Raw genomic sequence first — 24,293 nt, 5'->3', positions numbered from 1 at the left:
ATTTTAAGACATTTACTTGGTGTGAGGGGATAGGGCTGTTCCAAGAGCCAACCCGGGCCTTTCCAGAATTGGAAAACAGCCGCTTTACTTTTAAAGGCATCTCAAACAGCCGTTCGCTTTATTGTCTCATCCGGGCCCACGGCAGCCCCACGGCTTTAGGCGCGGCCGGGACCCCCAGCGAAAACTGCTAACTGGCCGCGGCCAGACCGCGGGCGTCTCGAAACCCTCCTCCTCCCCGACCGCCTAGAAGCTTCCCGACACCGCGGTCCAGTTGCTGCCTCCGCCGCTACGCAGAACGGCGAGAGACACGCCCCCTGGCGGTGATTGACGGGCCCTGTCCTCCAATGGCCAACGCGCTCAGCCACGGCGGGCCGGGCAAGGGCCGCGGCGCGCGGAGGAATCTCTTTTGCCCTTTAGTCCCGGGCTAGGCGTTGCGGCCGGCGCCATTTTATCAAGCCGCGGTCTCGGGTGCCGCCATGTTGGTGAAGAGAAATCGCCGTTACGGCCACTGTCCAAATCCCCGCGTCGCCGCCCGCCGCCCGCTCGCTCCCAAGCCTCAGCCACCGGCGGCGAATAGAGACTAAAGCGGCAGCGCCGGCAGCGCGAGGCCGTTGCCCAGTGTTTGCAGTTAGAGCCCCACCTCTCTGGCGTGGTTGTTAATAGACTGGAAAGTCTGTGTCTGTGTCGCTCACTAGTAACCGTGAGTTTTTACCACTTCGTCACCTCTCGGCGGCGGCCGGGAGCAGGTGCCCGCAGGCGGCGCGGGGCTCCTTCCCGCGCGCCGCCGCCGCCGGCCTCGCAGATCTGCCCTCCAGCCCCGCCCCGTTCTTGACCAAACATGACAGACTCTGAACATGCAGGGCACGACAGGTCGGGAACCCTTCTTGTCTGTCTTTCTGTCGGATGAGAGGAGGGGTCGGGGCGGCGGGAGCGGGCCGGGGCCGCGCGCCGGCTGCATGACTTAGACGTCTCTGTGTGGCTCCCTCCGTGCCCTGACGGAACGGCGCGGGCGGGCGGGCGGGCGGCGGCGGCGGCGGCGGCGACGGCAGCAGCGGCGGCGAGCGGTGGCGAGCGGCGAGCGGCCGCGGGGGAGCTCGGCCGGGCCGCGCCGCCGCCCCTCGCCGCCCCGCGCCGCCGCGGCGCCGCGCCGGGGTCCGTCCTCGCCGGCCCCGCCCCCGGCCGGCACGTGCGAGCCCCCCGCCCCCGGGCTGGGCTCGGGCTGCGCCCGCGGCGTCCGGGCCCGGCTCGGGGCTGCGGTCCCGCCGGGAGGCGCCCTGACGCCTCCCCCGGGCGGGGGCGGGCGCTCGTGGGCGCCCGGAGCCGCCGCGCTGGGGCACCGAGCGGGGTCGGACTCGACGCCTCCCAGGCTCCCCCCCGCACCCCGGGCCCCCGAGCGAGCACACGCCTGACAATAAACACGCTTGGTATGGGGGGTTTCGTTTTTTTTTTTTTTTTCTCTCTCTCTTCTGGTGGGAGTGGGGGTGGCTTTTATTTCCTTAGGAAATCTGGAAACTTCCCCCCCCCCCCCTTCCTGGAAACGCCTGGTCTATTTCTAGAGTCTCACCCGCTCGGAATTGGCAGTTCGGAGTTGCAAGTTCAAGCTGATAACACAAAGGAGAAAGGCTTGGTGGACCTTAGGGGAGCCCAGTGTTCTAAGTTAGGAACCTCCACGGGTTCCCTCTTCTAGACGTGTTTTCTAAATACTCTGTATTTTATATGTGTCATGGGAACATTTAAAACTGAGATGCTGGCTAAAAAAAAAAAAAAATTTTTTTTTTAAAAACAAAATGAAAAAAGTACTGTAAAGAAAAATGTGCAGGAAAGCACATTTGATGGTTCCTTAAAATTGTTTCGGATGTAATTTTCAGTAGAGCAGATAGCATACTTAGATGTTGGTTAGGTTTTAGATGCCTATTGATCTCTAAAATCTTTTTAAGTTTTTTTCAAATGGAGGACTTGAATTAAAATTCCTGGACCAAAATCTGTTACATCTGGATCTTTGACGTATTAAAAAATTCAGGAACTGGCAGGGTTTCTTTTCCGTGACTAGCACGCGTTAGAAATTTACATGATTTGTTATATATAAATCGGTGAAGTTACTGTGAAGAAACGTGATCTGCTTTTGATAGAAAGTATTTTAGATACTCAAAACAATGAACACCTAGAAGCAGAAATCACACATAGGACTTAAATTTAAAGTACTTAAATATCTTGGAGCCTTGGGAAGGATGTACTTTTGCGTTCAATAAAGTAGATCACCAGAAAGTCAATCAAAAGTTGTGATTTTTAGAAAGTAAAAGACACTTTGAAAAAAGGCATTGTTATTAAAATGTAAAAGACCTTGAATGAGTTAACTAATATCTTTAGAGGTTTACCTTCAGAGTATGTCTGAAAAAACCCATGGTGAGGTTTTGCTGTACAGCCTAAAAATTTGTTCATTTTCCTTATGATAAAACTGGAAATCTCTTCCATTACAGAGTTTCACTATGTAGAACTATATATTCTGTGTAATGAAGAACCCATGTCACCAAATTCAGATACTGGAATAATCTTGTTAGCAAGGAATTGTGCTCCTCGACCAAAATAAATTTGGCTTATATTTTTCACACTTTTTGTCAGCCGAATTGATAAAACAACTTCATCAGAACACAAGGTATTGGGAGAAATGGCTGCTAGTTCCAGCTTTACCTAGGACCTTGTGAACTTGAGCAAACCTAGTTTCTTATAAAAGGCATTCTAGAAGAATTTTTCACATTCAGCAAGATCAGTGGTTCTCAAAGTTCTCTAGGGAGCTTTAAAAAGTATACTTGTTTTCACTGGTTTGAACCTCAACCTGCATTTTAAGATTTCAAAAGTTCCTGAGCTGGGGAGGTGGCTCGGAGAGCACATGCGTTGCATGTAGGCAAGCTCTGAGTTCTGTCCCCAGTCCTGCCCAAAAAAGTTACTCATCTAATTCTAATGTATGTCAAATTGAGAATCACTGTACTGGATTACCAGAATCACTTTGAGGAACAAAGATTTTTGTTCTTCTAGAGTATCAGAATCTCTAAGAAAAAACTGGTTTTCTATATTTGTAATAGACTCCTCTGGTTATTCTTGAAGAAATTTGGGGTAGAATTTTACTTTGTAAAAATTTGCAGATATTCCGTGCTTCCATACTACTTAGTAAATTCATACTGTAATGAAAATTTTTTGAATTAGTGGAGAAAGATATGAATTCTCGTATTTGGAGCTAGTTCTCAAGAATACATTTCAAAAATTAAGGTTTCGTTGCAAGTCTAGGGAAAAAGTTAAATGCCATTTTTATTTATAATGACTTAAGTATCATTTATAATGACAATTTATAAAGTAATTGTAATTTTACATGAGAAATAGATTCTATTCTGGGGCTAGAAATTAATGTAATGCACAACTTTTTCTCCCTTCCTAAATTTTGTATTCTTTTAAAAGAAATTTGAGTTTTTTGGCTTCAGTTTTGGGTCACACTCTGCACTGCTCAGGGGTTACTTCTGGCTCTGCACTCAGGAATTACACCTGGCTTTGCTTGATGACCATATGGGATGCCAGGGATGAAACCTGGGTAGGCTGTGTGCAAGGAATCACTCTATCCACTGTGCTTTCTCTCTAGCCCTCTAAAATTTGTATTTTTTCAGCATGTATGTGCTGAACATTTTATAAATGTGTTTGCCAAATGGGTAGTTTTAAGATTTGGGAGGAACTATACTTAGAAGTTACTTACGTGCCCCCAGTAAAAAGGTTTTTTGTGCTCAGGGACTGTTCCTCACTCTGCTCAGGAGGGACACTTTGTGGTGTTGGGGACTTGGACCAGGGCCAGCCACGTGCAAGGCCAGTGTCTTACCTCCTTTTCTCTCTGGTTCCAAAACATTGTATTTTTAATAAAATTTTATTAATTTAAAAATACTTATGAACATGTAGAATTTTAATGTAGAGTACTTTTGCTTAAGTCTTTAGAAATAATAGAGGTATAGAAGAAATGGGTACAAGTCAAAAGAGATAGAATTACTACCTCTTCATTCTTTTATTCTAGGGAGAACTCCAGCCACCTGTGTTTCAGCTTGTTGTTGAACCAATTTAAGACAATTTTCAAACAACTCTTAAAGACTAGATAATCTGAGTTGCTACTTTATCCAGATAACTATGAAATAATCTTTTGAAGTGTTCTGAAAGTACATCATGCAAGACTGGAGCGATAGCACAGCGGGTAGGGCATTTGCCTTGCATGCGGCCGACCTGGGTTCGGATTCCTCCATCCCTCTAGGAGAGCTCAGCAAGCTACCACGAATATCCCACACGGCAGAGCCTGGCAAGCTACCCGTGGCATATTCGATATGCCAAAAGCAGTAACAAGTCTCACAATGGAGATGTTACTGGTGTCCTCTTGAGCAAATCGATGAGCAATGGGATGACAGTGACCATAAGAACTGGAATTTTTTTTCTTTTTGGATCACACCTGGCAATGCACAGGGGTTATTCCTGCCTCTGCACTCAGGAATTATTCTTGGCAGTGCTCAGGGAACCATATAGGATGCTGGGAATCAAACCCGGGTCAGCCGTGTGCAAGGCAAATACTCTACCCACTGTGCTATTGCTCCAGCCCCAAGAACTGGCATTTCTTAAAGGATCTTTTTAAATTTCTTTTTTAGTAACACCCAGCAATGCTCATAGATTACTCCTGGGCTCTGCACTCAGAAATTACTCCTAACAATGCTTGGGTGACCATATGGGATGCCAGGTATTAAATTAGGGTCAGCCTATTGCTTCAGTCCAAGGATCTTTTTAATTGATAAGAGTAAGGGAAAATACCTTTCTGTAGAAGGTGGTTTTCTTTGCCCATTATAAGACGTTTTTCCATATTTCTGCCTTTTACTTCATTCCTCAGGTAAAACAAAAACAAAAGTCCAACTATTTAGAATCATAATGGTTTATTTCCTTCTCCTGCCTTCCTCTCCACATGATTGAAACCTTTCCGAGAGGACAATTTAAAAGAGGATGGAGGGGCTGGAGTGATAGCACAGCGGGTAGGGGTTTGCCTTGCATGCGGTCGACCTGGGTTCGATTCCCAGCATCCCATATGGTCCCCTGAGCACAGCCAGGGGTAATTTCTGAGTGCAGAGCCAGGAGTGACCCCTGTGCATCTCTGGGTGTGACCCAAAAAGCAAAAAAATAAATATAAAAGAGGATGGAAAAATTGACTATACTTTCCTCTTATAACAGGGTTTTCTTTTAGTTTTTGGGCCACACCTTTCAGTATTGGGGACTGAACTTGGAGCCCCAGCATGCAAAGTATGTAGCCTTTTGAGCTATCTCCCTGGACCAGGAGCTTTCATTAGATTCTCACATAAATCCCACAAGATAGTATAGTATTCAGTAATTTTATCTGAGATATCAACTGGTAGAAGTTAGGTAAGAACCCAGATAGGAAAGTTCTTTGCCCTTTTACGTTCACAATTCCTGGCACATAGTAGGTATTTAATGAACAGTTGCCAAAAACAAAACAAAGGAAACTAGTGTCCAGGGCTTTAAGGGGAAGGGCTCACGTCTTGGGGAGCCCAGTCAGAGGTCTTGAATGCTGTGACTTAGAGCCCTGCCATGGGCAACATGGGGCTCAGGGCCCCACCATTTAGGAATAAATTTAAAAAGTGGAAGACTGGGGCTGGAGTAATAGTATAGTGGGTAGGGCTTTTGCCTTACACATGGCCAACGTGGCTTCCGATCCCCAGCATCCCAGATGGTCCCCCAGCACTGCCAGGAGTGATTCCTGAGTGTAGAGCTAGGAGTAACCCCTGAGCATCACTGGGTGTGACCCAGAAAGCCAAAAAGAAAAAAGTGCAAGACTGGGCCAGAGAGATAGTACCTTGAGTACTTACCTTGCATGAAACCAACTGAGGTTCAATCCTCGGCACCTGAGCTCACCAGGAGTGATTCCTGAGCACGGAGGCTGGAGTAACCATGAGCTCCACCCCGGGTGGCACCAAAACAAAATAAAATGAAAAATAGGGCTGGAGTGATAGCACAGCGGGGAAGTCGTTTTGCACATAGCCCATCTGGGTTCGATTTCCAGCATCCCATATGGTCCCCTGAGCACCGCCAGGAATAATTCCTGGATGTAGAGCCAGGAGTAACCCCTGTGCACCACCACTGGGTGTGAAACAAAAAGTAATAAATAAATAGAAAAAATAATTTCTTTTATAAAAGCAGTGGAAGGTGAGACAACCATGGAGCCAGGAATGAACTTTATGGCTACAGAAAAGAGTGAGCAAGAAGAGTATTAAAAAAGGCTGAAGATAGTGCAATTAGAGAAGTGATGAATTGTGAAAGAACTTGTTAATCATTATAAGAAAATTGGATTTTACTCTTAAACAGAGATTTTAACAGAGGAGGGGCAGGATGCTCCTTGGTCAGCATGGTAGAAAAAAGTTGCCAAGTTTTAGGCCAGGGAAGTGAAAGTGGTTTCACTTTCAAAAATGTGATTTGGAGTTACAGCCATTTGGATTTGATGGTGGAGAAAGTACATGAAAAATAAAAGTGAATTAAAGCTACTGAAATTTTTAGGAATTGGATAATAAAGACCTGAACAAAAAGTATTCACAATGAGAAAACAAGGGCAGAATTTGAGGTATTTCTTTCAGTTTTTAAAACCAGAGGTAAAAGATGTATGGTTTTAGCAGAAGTATTAGTTGAATTGATAAGATCACCCAGGTAGATATTTAGTAGACTGTGGAGAAGACAAGAGAGGTGAAGATATCAAAGAAGGGATCCTAAAACAGTCAGAGGATGAATAAGTGTGAACTATAGAATATACTAAATTTGGACATGAATGAACGAATGTGGTAGAATTTGCAAACAAATGGTCTGATGCCTAAGATCTGCCCATGCTGTTTGCCTGCCAGAATGTCTAGAATAAATTGTGTTAGATGCCATTAGGCTTGTCTTATATTCTCTACCCTCTACAAGTCTTATCACTCTTGCCTTTGAAAACTCAGCACTAGAGGTCACTTATTAGATGACTGCACTGAACATTTGAATTTGTGAACCCATTTTATGCACTGAAACCATTTTCACCTGAATACACTGGTGGTTTGGCTACTCTGAACCTCAAGTGAGTGATGTTGAATTTTCAGGTGAAGTCTCCAATTTGGAGCTGTCAGATATTCTTTCCTGCAAAGATGTCCCTTGGAATTTTATGATACAGTGGCCCTGCTTTCATTTTTCAGATTCAGAAATGGATCAGTCTCAGAGCTTGTTGACTTAGAGATGTGAATGCTAAAACTAACAACTGGCTAATATTTATTTGGCACTTTCGGGCAGCTCTAAGTGCTTTCCATGAATTACTTCATTTAATCTTCATAACGGCACTAGAAAATAACTCCCTCTTTTTTGAATGATATAACCAAGTCTTTAGACATTCATCAATTTCCTAAGACCACAGAGTATATCAGTGAGAAATAAGCTGATTCTAGAGCCTATAGTAAAAAAAAATTTCCCTCAACTTGATTCAGTCTTTCTTTAGGCACCTTGATCTACAGTATTGCTCATAGTGATGTTCCAGATCTGCAGTGTTCCTGCACCACATCTACCACCAAAGTGTTGGTTTCCCTTCGCCACTATCTCAAATCTTCCTTCATGCACCCCCTTAGCAAACTCAGTTCTGTAGGCCAATCTAAGTCTGTTAGATTGGTCATTTTATATTCCCTTTCTATGTTTCTTTATATCCCACATGTAACTGATCATTCTGTATTTGTCCCTCTCTCTCTGACTGGCTGACTGTACTCAGTCTGATAACATTCTGCCACACAGCAGGAACAACAGGATATCATCTTATATTTGAGTAGTATTTTGTGTGTTTTGTGTGGGGGCTGGAGCGATAGCACAGCGGATAGGGCATTTGCCTTGCACACATCCGACCCGGGTTCTATTCCTTTGTCCTGCTCAGAGAGCCTGGCAAGCTGCCAAAAGCATTTCACCCTCACAGCAGAGCCTGGCAAGCTACCTGTGGCATATTCAATATGCCAAAAACAGTAACAAGTCTCACAATGGAGACATTACTGGTGCCCACTCGAGCAAATCAATGAGCAATGGGATGACACTGATACAGTGATACAGTGATTTTGTGTGTACACAATTTGTTTTTCCTCTCTGATCTTGACAAAGCCCACATTTTGACCTGAAGCTAGATATTTTCATCATAAGTGAATACATATGTACATTAAAATGGCAGTTCACATAAAATGATGACAGATACTTGCATCAGGGAGTATATTCTGTCTATGTACATATTATCTGAAAATATTAACAGAACAAGATTGCTTGATGAACAAGAACATGGTGTTAGAATGAGGCAAATCATTATAAATAACTGGAATTATAGGTGGCACCAGTCTCTGATATTTCTAACCCTGTAGTTTACCTGCCAAGAAGATACTTGCATCTTTCTGCCTGCCTTGGACATCCTTTCTTCTGGGCTTTGCTCCTGTGGACACTACTTATGTTTGTCCCTCCAGTTTTTCCCCCTTTTTCACTTTATCCATTGCTAATTTCCAAATGCTGGACTCAGATAGTGAATACTTAAAAGGGCTTTCTGAATGTTATTTACTTAATCACTGGCAGTTTAATTTTAGTTCTTTATACATTAATCTTATGTGACTTAAAATATCTTGGAGAGCTCGGCAAGCTGCCGAGAATATTGCGCCCGCACAGCAGAGCCTGAAACTACCCGTGGTGTATTGGATATGCCAAAAACAGTAACAATAAGTCTCACAATGAATGACGTTACTGGTGCCCGCTCGAACAAATTGATGAGCAACGGGATGACGGTGACAGTGATTAAAAAAAATATATATGAGGTAGGGAAATAACTCAAAGGGCTGTAGCACATGCCTTGTATGAAACAGGCCCAAATTTGATTCATGACACTGCGTGGTCGGTCTGCATTATCAGGTGTGGTCCTGGTGGCTCCCAGCACCACTGCACCTAAGCAGCTCTGCATCACTGAGCATGGAATCATCAGGCACACAGAGCTGTCTCTGATGGGAGTAGCCCCTTAGTTCCCAGAACTACTTAGATGACCCCCAAATTATTTTCAATTTGTAAAAAGTATTGTTTTCCCACATATTTTAAGAAAATGAGATTAATTTTAGCTAACTTAAATATAAATTTTTAGCTGCGGAGTATCTCTGGGTGTGGCTCCTCAGGTACTGCTGGGGAAGCCCTGCAAAAAATAAACATCTGTTAAGTGATTGTTAAAATCTTTTTTAGCTATGGAAAATACAGATTCTGTTGTATACAAGTCACAGCCTATTAAGGGAATTCATTGAAAATGCGTAGAGTGCGTGGGGCTGGAGTGATAGCACAGCGGGTAGGGTGTTTGCCTTGCACGTGGCCGACCTGGGTTTGAATCCCAGCATCCCATATGGTCCCCTGAGCACCGCCAGGGGTGGTTCCGGAGTGCACAGCCAGAAGTAATTCCTGTGCATTGCCAGGTGCGACCCAAAAAGCAAAAAAAAAAAAAAAAAAAAAAAAGCATAGAGTGCAGAAGAGCTGACACAGTTTTTGCTTGGATTTCCCTTATTACTAACATTTAATAATAAAATGATTTTAGATCACTGATACTTGTGTATGGGGTTGAGTTCTTTATAACTTCTTGCTTTTTCCATAAAGAATGTCATTGGTTGATGTCTTGTTTATGTTCTTGGAGTTTATAGGAGTCTTTAGAAATTCTACTGCAGGTACAGAAGGCAGCACAGGAGCTATAGGAGCATCATGCTTAGGCCCTGGGGTGGATCCCCGGTACCACATGGTTCTGGTGGCCCCCAGCACTGCTGGTTCCCAAGCTCTGACTCATCTGGCACAGTTGACCAAATATTGCTGGGAATGTTTCCAAAGTCCCATGAGCTTTCTTGGTAGCCCCCTTCCAAATTATGTTCTGTGCAAGCAAATGGAAATTAAATTTACATCATTTACATAATAATTACTGCATCAGGGAAATAGCTTACTTGCGTGAGCTTTCATATATATATATATATAAACACACACATATATATAATATTTTTTTTACAAGTTCTGGCTTATGTGTATGATGCAGGAGATCTGGGTTTGGTTTCCAGCATACAAGGCCCCCTGGATACGGGGTATGGCCCTCAGAAAAAATTATCTATTTGATAAGGCTTTTTAAATATATGATTTACATGATTAGGTACAATATTAACCTAAAGATCACTGATCATATCATTTACTGAAAGTAGCTTGAAACAGACCAAGGCAGATGGAGAAATAGGCCCTTTCTTATGTTTTTGTTTTTCTTTGGACCACACCCAGCAATGCTCAGGGCTTATTCCTGGCTCTGTGCTTAGGGATCATTCCTGGCGCTGCTCAGGGGACCAAATGGGATTCTGGGCAAATAGGAAGATTCATGCCCTAATGACTGTACTATCTCTCTGGCCCTGAGAACTACACCTTTAGTTGAGTGCTTAAACCAAACTTTAATTTTGGAATATCTTGAAGAACAAACTTTGTTCTCAGAACTAGGCCAGAAATGTGGCTCAGTGATAGTTTTTTTCTTGCCTGTGCATCTGTGCACATACATGTACACACAAAAAATTTAGGCTTACCACACTTCCAGACCCAGAACCATTGTAGCTCATAATAGTTAATTTGGTATTGGTAATTTAAGATACTGGTTACTTGCAGTCCAAGCATTCTTTCTGGTAATTCTCAAATCATAGTTTGTTGCATTGTCTTTCTAAATAATCAGTTTTAAAAGTACACCATTAGTTTAGAGCATTAACTAGTCCTTACAAGACATTTGTTGTTAATTATTGTTTTTATTTAGCAATCCAACTTTACTTTTCAGGTGCAAGTGCTCTTTGTCAGAACACTCTGTCCTCATTAAATAAAAAGCACTTTTTGATTTGTTTTTGATTTGGATCCTCTTTAACTTACAGTGAAGATCACTGTTCTGGCAGCTAGCTCCCTCAGCTAGCTACTTCTGCCCTCTCTTCTGGTTATTGGGGCTTACTTCGTTGTTTTTTTTTTTTTTTAATTAAATGGTCAACTTTAGCAATTACAGTGCTTTAATTTCTTCCAGCATACATCTCTTTTTTTCTCCTTTTGATTTTAATTTTAATGTAATCCCCCCTCCTTTTTATCAACGTGGATATTCCAATCTAATCTTGAAGGAAATACAAAGATTAAATTTCTCACTCTGTGATTTTATTAAGCTATTTAACCTCTAAAACATCTACAGTAAAAAGGTGAGCTAATTAATTTTAGCACTTAAAAATGCTGTTCAGGGGCTGGAGTGATAGTACAACGGATAGGGTGTTTGCCTTGCATGCGCCGACCCGGGTTCGATTCCCAGCATCCCATATGGTCCCCTGAGCACACCAGGAATAATTTCTGAGTGTAAAGCCAAGAGTAACCCTTGTTCATTACCGGTGTGACCCAGAAAGCAAAAGAAAAAAGTGCTGTTCAATGTTCAAAGGAAAACTACAGCAACTCATAACTCCCAAGTCCCATATTTCAGTCCAAGTGCTCAAGCCTGATAGCTACTATTTCCTTACAGACATTAAAATAATGTTGCCAGAACCCAGAAAATGGCTGTGCCTTAACACACTAGCAAGTATAAGGACATGAGTTGAAATCCCAGCTCTGCTGTAGGGCTTCTCAACAAGAAAGGACAGAGTAGATGACTCAGTGACTTAGGAAGTACTCACGATGAGCAGCCTGGCATTATTTCCCATTTCTACCCACGTGCTGAGACAGTCTTGGCTGTCCCAAGTTCTGTGGTCTCCTTGGCAGGGGAAAATTAAGAATAAAATAGTGTTTTGGTCAGAAAGATAGTACATTGGATTGGGCACTTGCTTTGAAGTGCAGCTGACTGAGTTTGATCCCCAATACCCCATGTGGTCTCTAGAGTAATCTCAGAGCACAGAGCCAGGAGTAAACCATGAGCACAGCCTAGGGTAGTCCCCAAACAAAAAAATAAATGGTTCTTGTGAAATTGAAGTAATTCACATTTACTTTTCGTGTGGTGTTTCTAAACAGATGTAGGGAAACCATGCTGAACTGAGGGATCAAACTTGAGGTGTCTACTTGCCATTCATGCACTCCAGCCATTTGAACCATCTTCCCAGCCCTTACATTCTTGTATATACTTTTGGAACTTTTGTGGGGGCTATAATTCTCTTTCTGTCCCCTGTCCCCTCTCCCCCGGCCCCCTCCTCTGTCTTCTCTCCATTTTGTTTTTGGGCCAGTCTTGTAGTGCTCACAGGCCTCTCGACTCTGCCCAGTGGTCACTCCTGGTGATGCTTGGATCATATGAGGTGCTGGTGGTTGAACTGGGTTCAGTGGCATGTAAGGCAAGCCCCTTACACCCTGTAATATCTCTCACCTCATGTGTAATATCGTAAAATGCCACTTAATAAGTATTTCTTTTTCTGAACATTACGAAAAATTTCAAACAATGTTGAATTTTATAGTCAACATCCTCATATCCTATCCTGTAATTGGTGAGGTTCGTATGTCTACGTTGCTGACACATGCTATTTGTAACTTCCTCCTAAGACTAAATCAGTGTAGATCTAGCAACTTTGCTAAGAACTCTAGGCCTAGGAATCAGACTGCCTAGGTTTGGATTTTAGGTTTGCTACCTACTAACAGTTAAACTGTTGTTCTCTTTCTTCACATTTTTAATAGGAGTGATAGTATTTCATAGAGTTAACATAAAGATGAATTAATTTAACATACTTGGCAGCACTGTGAGTGCTCAGTAATTATTAAATATAATCATTAGGGCTTCTTTTGGTTTGTTTTTATTATGCTTAGGACTCTTTCTTTGCTCTGTGTTCAAGAATCACTTCAGGTGGTGCTCAGGGTTGGGAACCACAGGTTTGGCTGTATGCAAGGCAAGCATCTAAGCCACTGTACTATTCTTTTGGCCCTAATATTTATAATTTATTTTCTTAATACAAAAATTTGGATTGAGTTGTTTCAGAATTACTGTTATTTTATTATACATACATTAATTGGAATTGAAGATATAGTTAAACAGTAAAAATATAGATTATCAGTAATAACCAAGGAAAAACAATTAGAATTAAGTCATAAGAAGATATAGACTAAAAAGTGCTGCAAATTTTAAAATTATTAGTCACATAAGTCTGAAGGTCCAATGCATTTTAAAGGTTCTGTTCCAGGCATCATTTTTATTTTTTTTTATTTTTTAGCCTTTATGGGGAAAACAATAGTATTAACTTACCCTGTTTTAGAAAAGGTACAGCCAAAATGGAATCATTTACATTTACTATTTGTAAATAGTAAATAGTAAATTTCTTTTCAAATCCAAGTATGGATTTGAATAGAAATTTATAGGACTCCAGGAAAAAACAAATGAACAACAGGTCCTATAATAATAGTGAATGATAATGCTTACTTAATAAATAGACTTTTGTTTCTATTGAATTTATTTTCTATTTTGTATTTTTATTTAATTCTTACACTTTTCACTTTGTTCAAGTTCTTTAGTTAAACTCGTATGTTCTGAACAATGTGTTTAAATAAAATCATAAATCTGAGACCAGAGTAATAGGATAGTGGGCAGGGTGCTTGCCTTCCATAAGGCTAACCTGGGTTCAATACCTGGCACCACATAAGGTCCCACGAGCCTGACTGGGAGTGATCCCTGAGCATGACCAGATGTGGCAAAATAACAGCAACAACAACAACTGCAATCTACTCTTAAGAACTTTTTTTTTTTTGAAGAGGCCTTTTAATAACTTCATAGTATACTCTGCATCCAATTTACAGGAAGTTCATCAGGAAGGTCTATTGCTTTAATTTAGATATTTCATTAATATGTTACTGATATATTTATGTCTACCAGATAATATATGTGTACATATATATATATATATATATCTTTTTACTTAGAAAAATGTAAAGCTGAAATGATTGGAATTTTTGTACTTCTAGAAAATTAGCACATTTTAGCGCATATCTGTAATAATTCTTTTTGGGGGGTCACACCCAGCAATGCTCAGGGATTTCTTCTTGGCGGTGGTTGGGGGACCATATGGGATTCTGGGGTTTGAACCTGGATCGCCCATGTGCAAGGCAAAAGCCCTACCCGCTATACTAGCACTCCAGCCCCTGTAATAATTTTTCTTTTTTTATAATGTAGGAGTACTGCTATTTATTGAGCCATTGATTAAGCTGATTGAATTGGGCTTGAACGCCACATTACTTTTTTTAAAATTAAGAATGTTAATTTTCCCATCCAAGTACTAACCAGGCCCGACCCTGCTTAGCTTCCGAGATCAGACGAGATCAGGCGCGTTCAGGGTGGTATGGCCGTAGACAAGAATGTTAATTTTATTTTATTATTTTATTATTGGACTGGAGCGATATAGCACAGTGGGTAGGGCATTTGCCTTGCACGTGGCTGACCCGGGTTCGATTTCTCTCAGAGAGCCCGGCAAGCTACCAAGAGTATCCCACCCGCATGGCAGAGCTTGGCAAGTTACCTGTGACGTATTCGGTATGCCAAAAAATAGTAACAAATCTCACAATGCAGACATTACTGGTGCCCCCTGGAGCAAATTGATGAACAGCGAGACGACAGTACAGTGCAGTGCTATTTTATTATTATTATTTCCCCCCGTTATTTTAATTCACAGTGAGATACAGTTATACAGCTTTCATGTTTGAGCTTTGGTCACACAGTCATCAAACACCCATCCCCTCACCAGTATACATTTTCCACCACCAAAATTCCTGATATTCCCCCCCACCCCTGTTCCAACCCTTCCCCTGCCTGTGTGGCAGATAATTTTCCCCATACTCTCTCTCTACTTTGGTTACGTTTGATATTTCAACGTCAATCCCACCACCACTCAAAACTGCTGAAAAGGCAATGCTAGATGATTTGTTTTGTATTGCTTGTTATGGATAGAATATAATGTCCAGGAAATTCTGTGTCGTTCTCTTCCAGAAGCTTTAGTTTATAGCCTCTGGGTCTTGGCAGTTGATGAGATTACATGGCGCTGGGAACAGTTTGTGGGTGTGACTGCCAAGCTACTGGAAAATGGAGGTCCTGGGGGGAGGAGGCCCAGTCCCAGTACAAACTGGCTTGAAGATCTGTCATGGGTTCCTGCATATCTAGGTTTTCCTGCCAGTCTGCTCTTGGGTGAGGTTTATCCTGTCTTGGGTGAGGCACATCCCTTCTTGGGTGAGGCTTACCTGAGTGTGTGGAGAGTGGCCTCCTGTAATAATTTGTTTTGTTTTGTTTTGTTGGGTCACAGCTGGTGATGCACAGGGGTTGCTCCTGGCTCTGCACTCAGGAATTAATCCTGGTGGTGCTGGGGGACCATATGGCATGCTGGGAATTGAACCCGGGTTGGCTACATGCAAGGCAAATGCCCTACCCGCTGTGCTATCACTCCAGCCCCAATATTTTTTTTTTTTTTGCTTTTTGGGTCACACCCGGTGATGCACAGGGGTTACTCCTCGATGTGAGCTCAGGAATTACTCCTGGTGGTGCTCAGGGGACCATATGGGATGCTGGGAATCTAACCCGGGTCGGCTGCGAGCAAGGCAAATGTCCTATCCGCTGTACTATCACTCCAGCCCCAGCCCCAATAATTTTTAAGGAAAATATTGACCCTGTTCAAAGAAATGACCTTAGCAATAGTGAGGTGTCAACTTAAGGCATAAATAATGGGTAAGTGGGACCAGAGAGATAGTACAATGCGTAAGGTGGTTGTCTTGCATTTGACTGACCTAGGTTTGGTTCCCTGCGTCACAAATGGTTCACTGAGCCCTTCCAGAAGTATCCTTGAACAACACTGAACGTGATCCCAAAACCAAAATAAATAAATAATTGTAGTACTGTAGCACTGTCGTCCCATTGTATATTTGTAATATTCATGGAAAATTGCCCAAAGGACAATCACCTCATGTCTCCATGTTTGTAGTTTTCAACTGTTTTTTTTTCTCTGACATTACTGTTGGAGGAAAAAACTCTTCCATCTTTGAAAATGTGTGTGTTTGAGTAGAGAGTAGCATCATTATGTTCTAGATACTTGCTGCATAATTATGGCATCCTAATTGCTTTTTGCAGCATGTTGAATTCCATCTGATATGCTATACCTGTTTATCATTCTCAGTTACTTTTCAGGATGGAGATACAAACACATCACCCTTTTTTTTTCTGGGAACATTTCAGAGCTTTTTTATTTCTTTTAGAATAAACTCTAAATATGTTCCAAGTTCTGCATGATCTACCCATTGCAACGGCTAGTTTTAAACCAGATTTCCCGCAGAACATCAAAGTATGTACTTGGACATTACTTTGTTTCCTCATACAAATTTTTAAATGTTTTTCCCCCATATCTGGTGGTGTTTAGGGCTTACTGATTCTAGGCTTGGGGATCAGTCCTGGCAGGGTTCAGGAGCCATATGGGGTGCTGGGGATTGAACCCAGTTTGCCTGCCTGCAGGTAAGGCATCTTACCCATTGTACTGTCTCCATCCCCAGCTCTTCTCAACTGAACTTTGGCCACATGCCTTTGGTTCAAGTTGGGAGATCTTTTTATGTACTATTGCATTAGGTATATGAACATTATTGATAATAGTATCTTTTGTATCAAGATTAGATAATAATTGTCTTTATCATGACACCAAGAAGAAATTTCTCTGATCTCAGTGCCAGAGAAAATTGTTCTTTTCATGAGTAACTGGTCTGCTTTTGTCTGGGGAACACTGTAGTCTCCTACCTAATCCTTGGTTCCTGAAGCCCAGAGTTCAGTTTGCAGCTTACATCTTAAAAAATCAATGAGTTTCTGACAATTATGAGGAAACCAGTCTCATTCTTTGCATCCCTTTATCTTTAGTTTTGACTAATTTACTTACATACCTTATGGTTGGTTCATTAAAGGGCTTTACAAATGTTTCTCAAGGAATAATAAAGTTTAACCAAAACGGGAAAAAAACGGAATTAACCCACTTTCTGGGTAAGAAAGAAATTATGCATGGTAGTATGTATCTCCATGCTAAAAATGGAAAGGATAAAGGTTAAAATAAGTTTATTACATATGTAAATATTCTAGGTGTAAAGTTTGGTTGCTTAATTTGGGAACTAGAAATCCTTATTTTTTTCCCTCCTTCTGCACTGCTTTATAAAGAGGCTGAGGTGTGATATCTCAGAGATCTGTTATGCGCAGAAGCATACAGCTAGAACATTAATATGCACTTGCTGGAGACTTGGAAGTGTTTTATTTTATTTTATTATTATTATTTTTTATCTTACTCCTTTGGTTTTTGGGCCAGACCCAGCATTGCTCAGGGATTACTCCTGATTCTGCACTCAGGGATCATTCCTGGCATTGCTTGGGGAACAGTAAGGGATGCTAGGGATTGAACCCTGATTGGCCAAAAGCAAGGCAAATGTCCTACCTCTGTACTATTCTCCACCCCAAGAAGGGTTTTATTTTAATCATCTCCACTAAAATCCTCCCCATAAAGAATTGCTGTAACATTAACATGTTCACTGAGTATGGATTATAATTTTTGTAGGAATTACAATCAAAGGCCTTGGTGATTTAGCCTGACTAGCAGACTACTTTTTTTTTCCCACTTTCTGTTGTGAAACAAATTTTTGCCCTATCTTGAAGAAATAAAAGCTGTGTGGTAGTATGTATGGCTCTGTAAATCAGGCATTGGAAGACCATGAGAAATTAGAATAGCCTTAACTATTGTAAGGTTAGCCTGGAAGACATTTTGTAGTGGTAATAGTGATTCCCAAGAATTTGAGATCAGCTCTTAAAGATTCCTCATGAGTTTACTTTGATTGCTGTGTTGTCTTTTTCTCAGCGTATAGGGAACAAGTTGGTGTTCCCTGTGATATGCTAGGGGCATAGCAGTATTTCAGGGGTATTTTTGACTTGGTTTGCCAGCAAGAAATCTAAGGTACAGCCAAACGGACCTATGCACAAAAATCTTACACACAACCACTTGGATCTATGACTAGTTTAATTTCTACAGTTTCACTGTATTATTTTTATTTTTAAGTAATGTAAATTACAAATTTTTGATTTTTTAAAAAGTTATATGACTTTCAGAGTTAAAAATAGAGCCCTAATGATTCCAGCAAAAAAAGGGAGTTGTTACCCCCCTCAGGAAATCAGTATTTTCAGATATTCTCATAAATGCATGATCTCTTACAGGATATGAAAAGGAAATAACTAAAACTGTAACTGTCTAAACATTCTTACATGTAGTTGTTATCTATATAAGCTAGGTTAGAATCTGCAGTGGTTATTGTATGAGAGATGTTAATTTAACTAAGGTGTATATTTTGCTCTTATTTTTATATAAAATTCCATTTCTGAAGAAACTTGTATTTGGGTTAAGGTTTTGACAAATGCAAGATTAATGAGAGAAGTAAAAAAATTATGTGACAATTGGCATGTATATAGAATGGGAAGAAAGGGGATAAACTGGGTTTCTGTCAACCACGTATATTCCAGTGGATATAATAATATATTGGATAAAAGACAGGATAAAACTAATTTGAAGCTACAGACATCAGGCTTTAATACTGGAAGTTGTAAAGAGAAAATTTCTGAAGCAGGATAAGCCATTTAAAATATAAATGTTCAAGGTCCATTTAAGGAATGAATATAAAGTCACAAACTTCATGTCAGGTGTTACTTCCATGGCTCTTCCATGGCTCCCATCAGTACTGTCCTTGATGGGAAATACTTAGTTAGGGTGTCTTAAGAGAATCACACATAATTAAATATATATATTGAAGAAAAAAGAGTAGTATGGATAAAGCCTAGACTCAAGCATATTTTCTGTCAAGCATATTGATGGACTCAGGCAGTGTAACAGTCAGTTTCTTACTTACATAAAAGAGGTGTCAGTAGCTCATGTCTTGTCCTATGGATCAGACTGAACCTGAAGAAACCAGTGTATCATAAGGCAACCTGAGTGTATATTTAAGTCATTTCTACACAACAACTCTAAGAATTTGTGGGGAGGGTACACCTAGGGGTGATTTGGTAATTATGTAGAATGTGAGGTTTCTTCCTGCAAAGCATGAACTCCAGCCCTTTGAGCCATCTTCCCACTTGCAGCTAGGTATATTTTTAGCCTGCATCTGTACCATAAAGAGTGGGCAAAATATAAAATCTCAGACCTCATTAGAACCTGAGAAGGTGCATGAAAAAATTGTTTCATGGAAGATCGCTTATCTTTCCAAATTCCTGCAGTAATGGGCTATACCTCCTGGAGGGTGTGCAAAGTGGGAAGAGAGGGGTTGTTGTGGGCGGTTGGTGGTAGCCTAGGGCACACTTGATAGGGCAGTCACTTCCTGTTTCTTTGCTTATAGAAGGTAGATTCCCAGAGGGAGGTACCAGGGTTATTTTCTCTTTGAAAAGGAATGGAAGGTCAAATAAGTTTGGGAGCCTCTATCTGGAGGATTCTGGGATCATTCCAAGGCTTAGTTTAGCTCGTGGTTGAGTCTTCCCTGCATGGTCTTTGTGAAGATGTGAGGTTCCTGGGGCACAGGTGCAGGACAGCCCCCACGTTATTGTTCATGGTAAAAGAGAGATGACAGGATGAATTTGAACAATAGCATAAAAAGTGTTGTAAGTTTTCAAGTATTTAGGATATCTGTGATCTATTGGTTTTAGGATGTACACACGCTTCCATAAGTTGTCTGTAAAGAAATCCTGGCTATCCTGGCATAGTCATTTGATATATTCTAAAAAGTATCTCTCTTTTTTTGGTGATTATGTATCAACTTATCCCAGGTAGCTTATATACATGAGTAATGTCTTTATAATATCATATATCAGGAGTTTTTGTATAGTCTTTTATTGAGGCTTTTGTGTTTCTTCCAGAAAACTCAGTTTCTGATCTGTAGCTTCTAACAGGAGCCTTTAGCAGAAACTACCTTTGGAGGTAAGACTGATTGGTTCAGGTTAATTTTCTTTAATAGACAACATTATCAAAAATGGAGAAAAGTTGGATCCTCTGTTGAAACACGTCACTTAATAAGTAGTTAGTGCATAATTACCTCTAATAAGAACAAATGGACAGGGAGGGTATTACCTTATTTTAGTCTTTAATTTTTACCACAATATTATGATTTTCTACGTTTAGATATTTAAATCTAGAGAAAAATCTTACATTTTGTAGGGGAGGGTGTTTCTAGGCAGTGTTTGGGGGTCAATCCTGGTAATACCTGGTCCTATTGGATGGGCCTGACAGTCCAGTGGTTGGTCCTGTGATGCCCTGCTGTTCAGACTCAACAGTACTGGAGGTCACTGGCAGATTTCAGGGGACCGTATAATGCAGGATATCTAGCTCTGACCACCTCTCTACCTCTTTGAGCTATCTCTCGATTGAGAGATAAAATTTCTTTCTAAAGTTTATTATTTTCAAAGTAACAGCTCCATTGTGAGAAATTAAATCCCTTATATGTATATAATTCACTGTATTTTAGGATATTCCTAGACTTGTACAACTAATTATTATATAAATTTCAACCATTTTTATCACTTCAAAAAAAGCCTCATACCCTTTAAATACCTTCCTAATCTACTGTTTTACCTATGTTTTTTTGTTGTTGTTTTGGTGTGTGTGTGTGTGTGTGTGTGTGTTAGGGGTGGGGGTAGGAAGTTCTAGGGATAGAAGGAGATATATTCTACATTAATTTTATAATTGGTCAGTTATTTGCATGTCCTTAAAAATGTATATACCTCTTCTTTCAAAGGACATAATTACTATATATTTTTTTCACATAAGAAACACCCATATAGAGCTAGAAACTTTTCTTTTTGATTTGCTAAAGTATTATCTTGGAGGAATGGGGAAATAGCTCAAAGAAGTGGAGTATACACTTTGCATTTGGGAGCCCTAGTTTTGATCCCTTCCTCCGCAGGTCCCTTGAGCACTGCTGATAGTGGCTCTCAAGGATCACTGGGTGGGCCCCTGAACAAATTTTTTATCTTGTTCTAGTAAAACAGTTTCATAATAGTTCAAATCTTGAGGATGTCAGATACTCTTTTATTTTCTAGTTTTGATTTTTCACAGAACTGAATTATTATGTTAGTTGATTATATTAGGTGCTCAATCAAGAAAATATTTTGAGGGTAAAGTAGGAATTGGAATCTAACTTACTTTCTGTTCTCTTCTCTTTCTGTTATATCACAAATTCTTTCCATTTATGTATGTCCAAAGCTTAATTGTTTATTTGGGGGAAGGAGGAAGAATAATAATTTCTTGTATCTATGTCTAATATTATAAATGCCTCATATTTCATAGTTAGATAACTTATTTATTTTTGTTTTCTGGACCACACCCATTAGTGCTCAGGGCTTACTCCTGGCACTCAGGAATCACTCCTGGCAGACGTAGGGAACCCTTTGGGAATCATTAGGGATCAATGGTTGTGGTGCAAGGCAAGATCCCTACCCACTGTACTATAGCTTCAGCCCCAGTAGTTAAAGAACTTATATAATATAGGGCCTAAATCCATGTCTAGTGGTCTTTTGGTTACTCTTGTTGTGGGGGCCATACTGGCAGTGTGTTCTTAGTACTTAACATTTTATTTATGGTAGTAGACAGTAAGTACATCTTAAATGAATAACTTGATGAATCTTTGTACATTTATATGTATTATAGTAATCAACACATAGATCAATATACAGAATATTTTAATACTCCAGAAGGTACTCTAGTGCCTTCCCTTTTAAATTATAATTTTAGAAGAGCTAACTTCTGTACTGCCACCACCATGTATAAATTTTGTTTCTTCTTCAATTGCATACAAACAGAATCAAACACCAGTCTTTTCTGTTTGAATAATTATGTATCCAAGATTTATCTAAATTATGTGTAGCAATTTTGTTCTTATGCTTTATAGTACCCCATTGTATAAATCATTATCCATTCATCTGTTGCTTTGAGATTTGGATTTTTACTTGTTATGACTAAAACTGTCAAGAATCTTCTTAGACAAGTTTTTGATGAATATATACACTTACTTTTCTTGAGCCATAAGATTTTATTAAGTATTATAAAAGTTCAGAACACTTAACATTTTTAGTTTATATTTTTAGGGAGTTTTCCCAAGGGATACTCAGGACACCTGTGGATCCTCCCAGTGATTCTTGGTCAGTTGGGCTAGTGGAGATATAGTTTCTTAGGCTCCATAGCACAGGGTTCATTCGTCCATCCCTTTTGTGCTAGGGGGGCCTGAAGAGCTATACCCAGGAGTACTTGGGGGACCCCAGGACTGTACTTTAAGATGCTCAGCTGATCATATTGTGGTGGAGGTTGAACATGTTGATGAAAATATCTTAACCCCTATACTATTTCTCCAAGCCCAGAACATTTTTTATTAAAACAATGCCAGAATGCCAATGTTGAATCATAGGAAATTTTCAAGTCTACCTAACTGGGTATTTAAAACTCTTTAATTTTATAAGAATCTGGGAGAAAATAATATTGACTTCACAGACAACTTAGGCTGGTATTATGCGCTGTTTGTATAGTGCAAGGGTTATGAATATTGTACCTTCACTCAATAAACAGCAGGATACCATGCCAGGGCTTAGAGATAATAGCTCTGAAATACTGAAAGTCACATACTTTGTTTTCACCAATCAATTTTTAAAAAGTCACTGAAAGACTTTGTAAAGTGCAGTGACAGAAAAATGAGAATTAGTTGGGGAACTCCTGGGGAAGTTCTTAGGAGGAAGCATCTTGTTTTACTTAACCTGTATGGTCAGTGGAAGCATCTTGGAGTAAGTACCATTAAACTGGATTCTAAAGACTGATTTAGAATTATCCAGGTAATAAATATGAGGGGTATATTGTTGAGAGAAGGTTTTAAGACAAAGTTTAAGGGCTGGAGACTTGAGAAATAAGTAAAGTAGTGAGGTTAGTTGGGATGTGGTTATAAAAAGCCTTTTGGCAGTATAAAGATGTTTTGATATTATCCTTAGGTTAGAGAGAATAATTGGTGTCTTTTTGGCTTCTTTTCTTATATACATTTTGTAGTTGTAATGATTACCACCATAGCTAATCTTCCTGACTTGAAGGTAAGAGTACTTACCCTTGTCCAGGGACACACATATGCCACGTAGTGCCTGGCGTCAAGACCTGAGCTCCTCCATTTTGAGCCCAGGCTTCCCCAGTGAACTGTTCTGAAGTAAATTTAAGAGATGACATCACTGAAGATTTTAGCAGAAGAATGACATCAGTTTGGCAGCTAGAAATCACACATTCCTGGTAATTTGAAAGTATTTTTTAGGTGTACACCCCAGAGTGTAGATTCTGTTCATTTGCGTTCAGTCATAGAGACATTTATCTTTCTGTATTATCATGTACTATGTGTAAGTAGTTTGTGATTTTTCAAACTATGGAATCTTTTATGTATTTATCTTCCTATGTAATCAGTGTGTCAGTTGTAATTAGCATTTAAAATGCTATTATTGGGCATTTTTGTTCCCATTACTATGAAAATGTCAGTACAGTTTTTTTTTTAGGCTGAGTGTCCATAATGACAAAGATACCAGCATATAGGGAGTGGAATTATATTTATGATTATGGTGTTTTTATTAAGATTTAGGCTGAGAAATTTGCAATTTTGTTTCTGTGGCTTTGGGTTTTATTTCTTATTTATGAAAATTATTTTTTAACTTAAAGTTTCCTTTTTTTTTTAGCAAGAATTAATACAGTTCCATATTACTTTTAAAACTATCTTTGGGCCATTCCTTCCTGTAGTTGGAGTGTGTGTTATCAACATTGTTTTATTTTAACTTAAAAAAATTTGAAGTAATTTAGTAGATGGTAACTTGCAATACGTTGAGCTAGTTCTAGAAGTTATGATTATGAAAAGATTAAGATTCTTTCAGATTATGAAAGAATTCATGATCTGAATCTGAATCAGAGATTGGCAAACTTTTTGAAATTAGTTCTTACAGTGTTTTTGAAGGGTTGTTTAAAAATAAAGGGTGAGATGGATCCAAGGAAGGGCTGAAGTGTGTGCTCTGTAGGTGGGAGCCCTGGGACCTCTTCTCAGCAGCACACTCTCCGTGGTTTCCAACCCCTCTGCCCCCATCCCCACACCCCAGTACTATGTAAAAGGAGAATTTGCAACAGAAATTGTATGTGGCCATCAAGTGTAAATCATTATTTTCCCCTCTATAGGAAAAGTTTTCCCACCCTTGAACTAAATGAGTATAACTTAAATTCTTAACATAT

At 40.3% G+C, this 24,293-nt stretch overlaps 1 protein-coding gene across 2 annotated transcripts in view; it reads left to right on the top strand.

Moving 5' to 3' along the window:
• Window positions 1–361: 361 nt before the first annotated feature.
• ZC3H6 (zinc finger CCCH-type containing 6) overlaps window positions 362–24,293 on the top strand; it is an 83,272-nt gene continuing 59,340 nt past the window's right edge. For both annotated transcript variants that reach the window (XM_055121423.1, XM_055121422.1), the window contains exon 1: window positions 362–870. In XM_055121423.1, coding sequence (XP_054977398.1) covers window positions 839–870 — 32 coding nt within the window. In that variant the 5' untranslated portion in view covers window positions 362–838. The remainder of the gene's footprint in view (window positions 871–24,293) is intronic.

Source organism: Sorex araneus, chromosome X, assembly GCF_027595985.1.
Source record: "Sorex araneus isolate mSorAra2 chromosome X, mSorAra2.pri, whole genome shotgun sequence".
Classification (NCBI taxonomy): Eukaryota; Metazoa; Chordata; class Mammalia; order Eulipotyphla; family Soricidae; genus Sorex; species Sorex araneus.
Note: the sequence above shows the minus strand (reverse complement) of the source record. Positions and strands in the feature narration are given on the sequence as shown.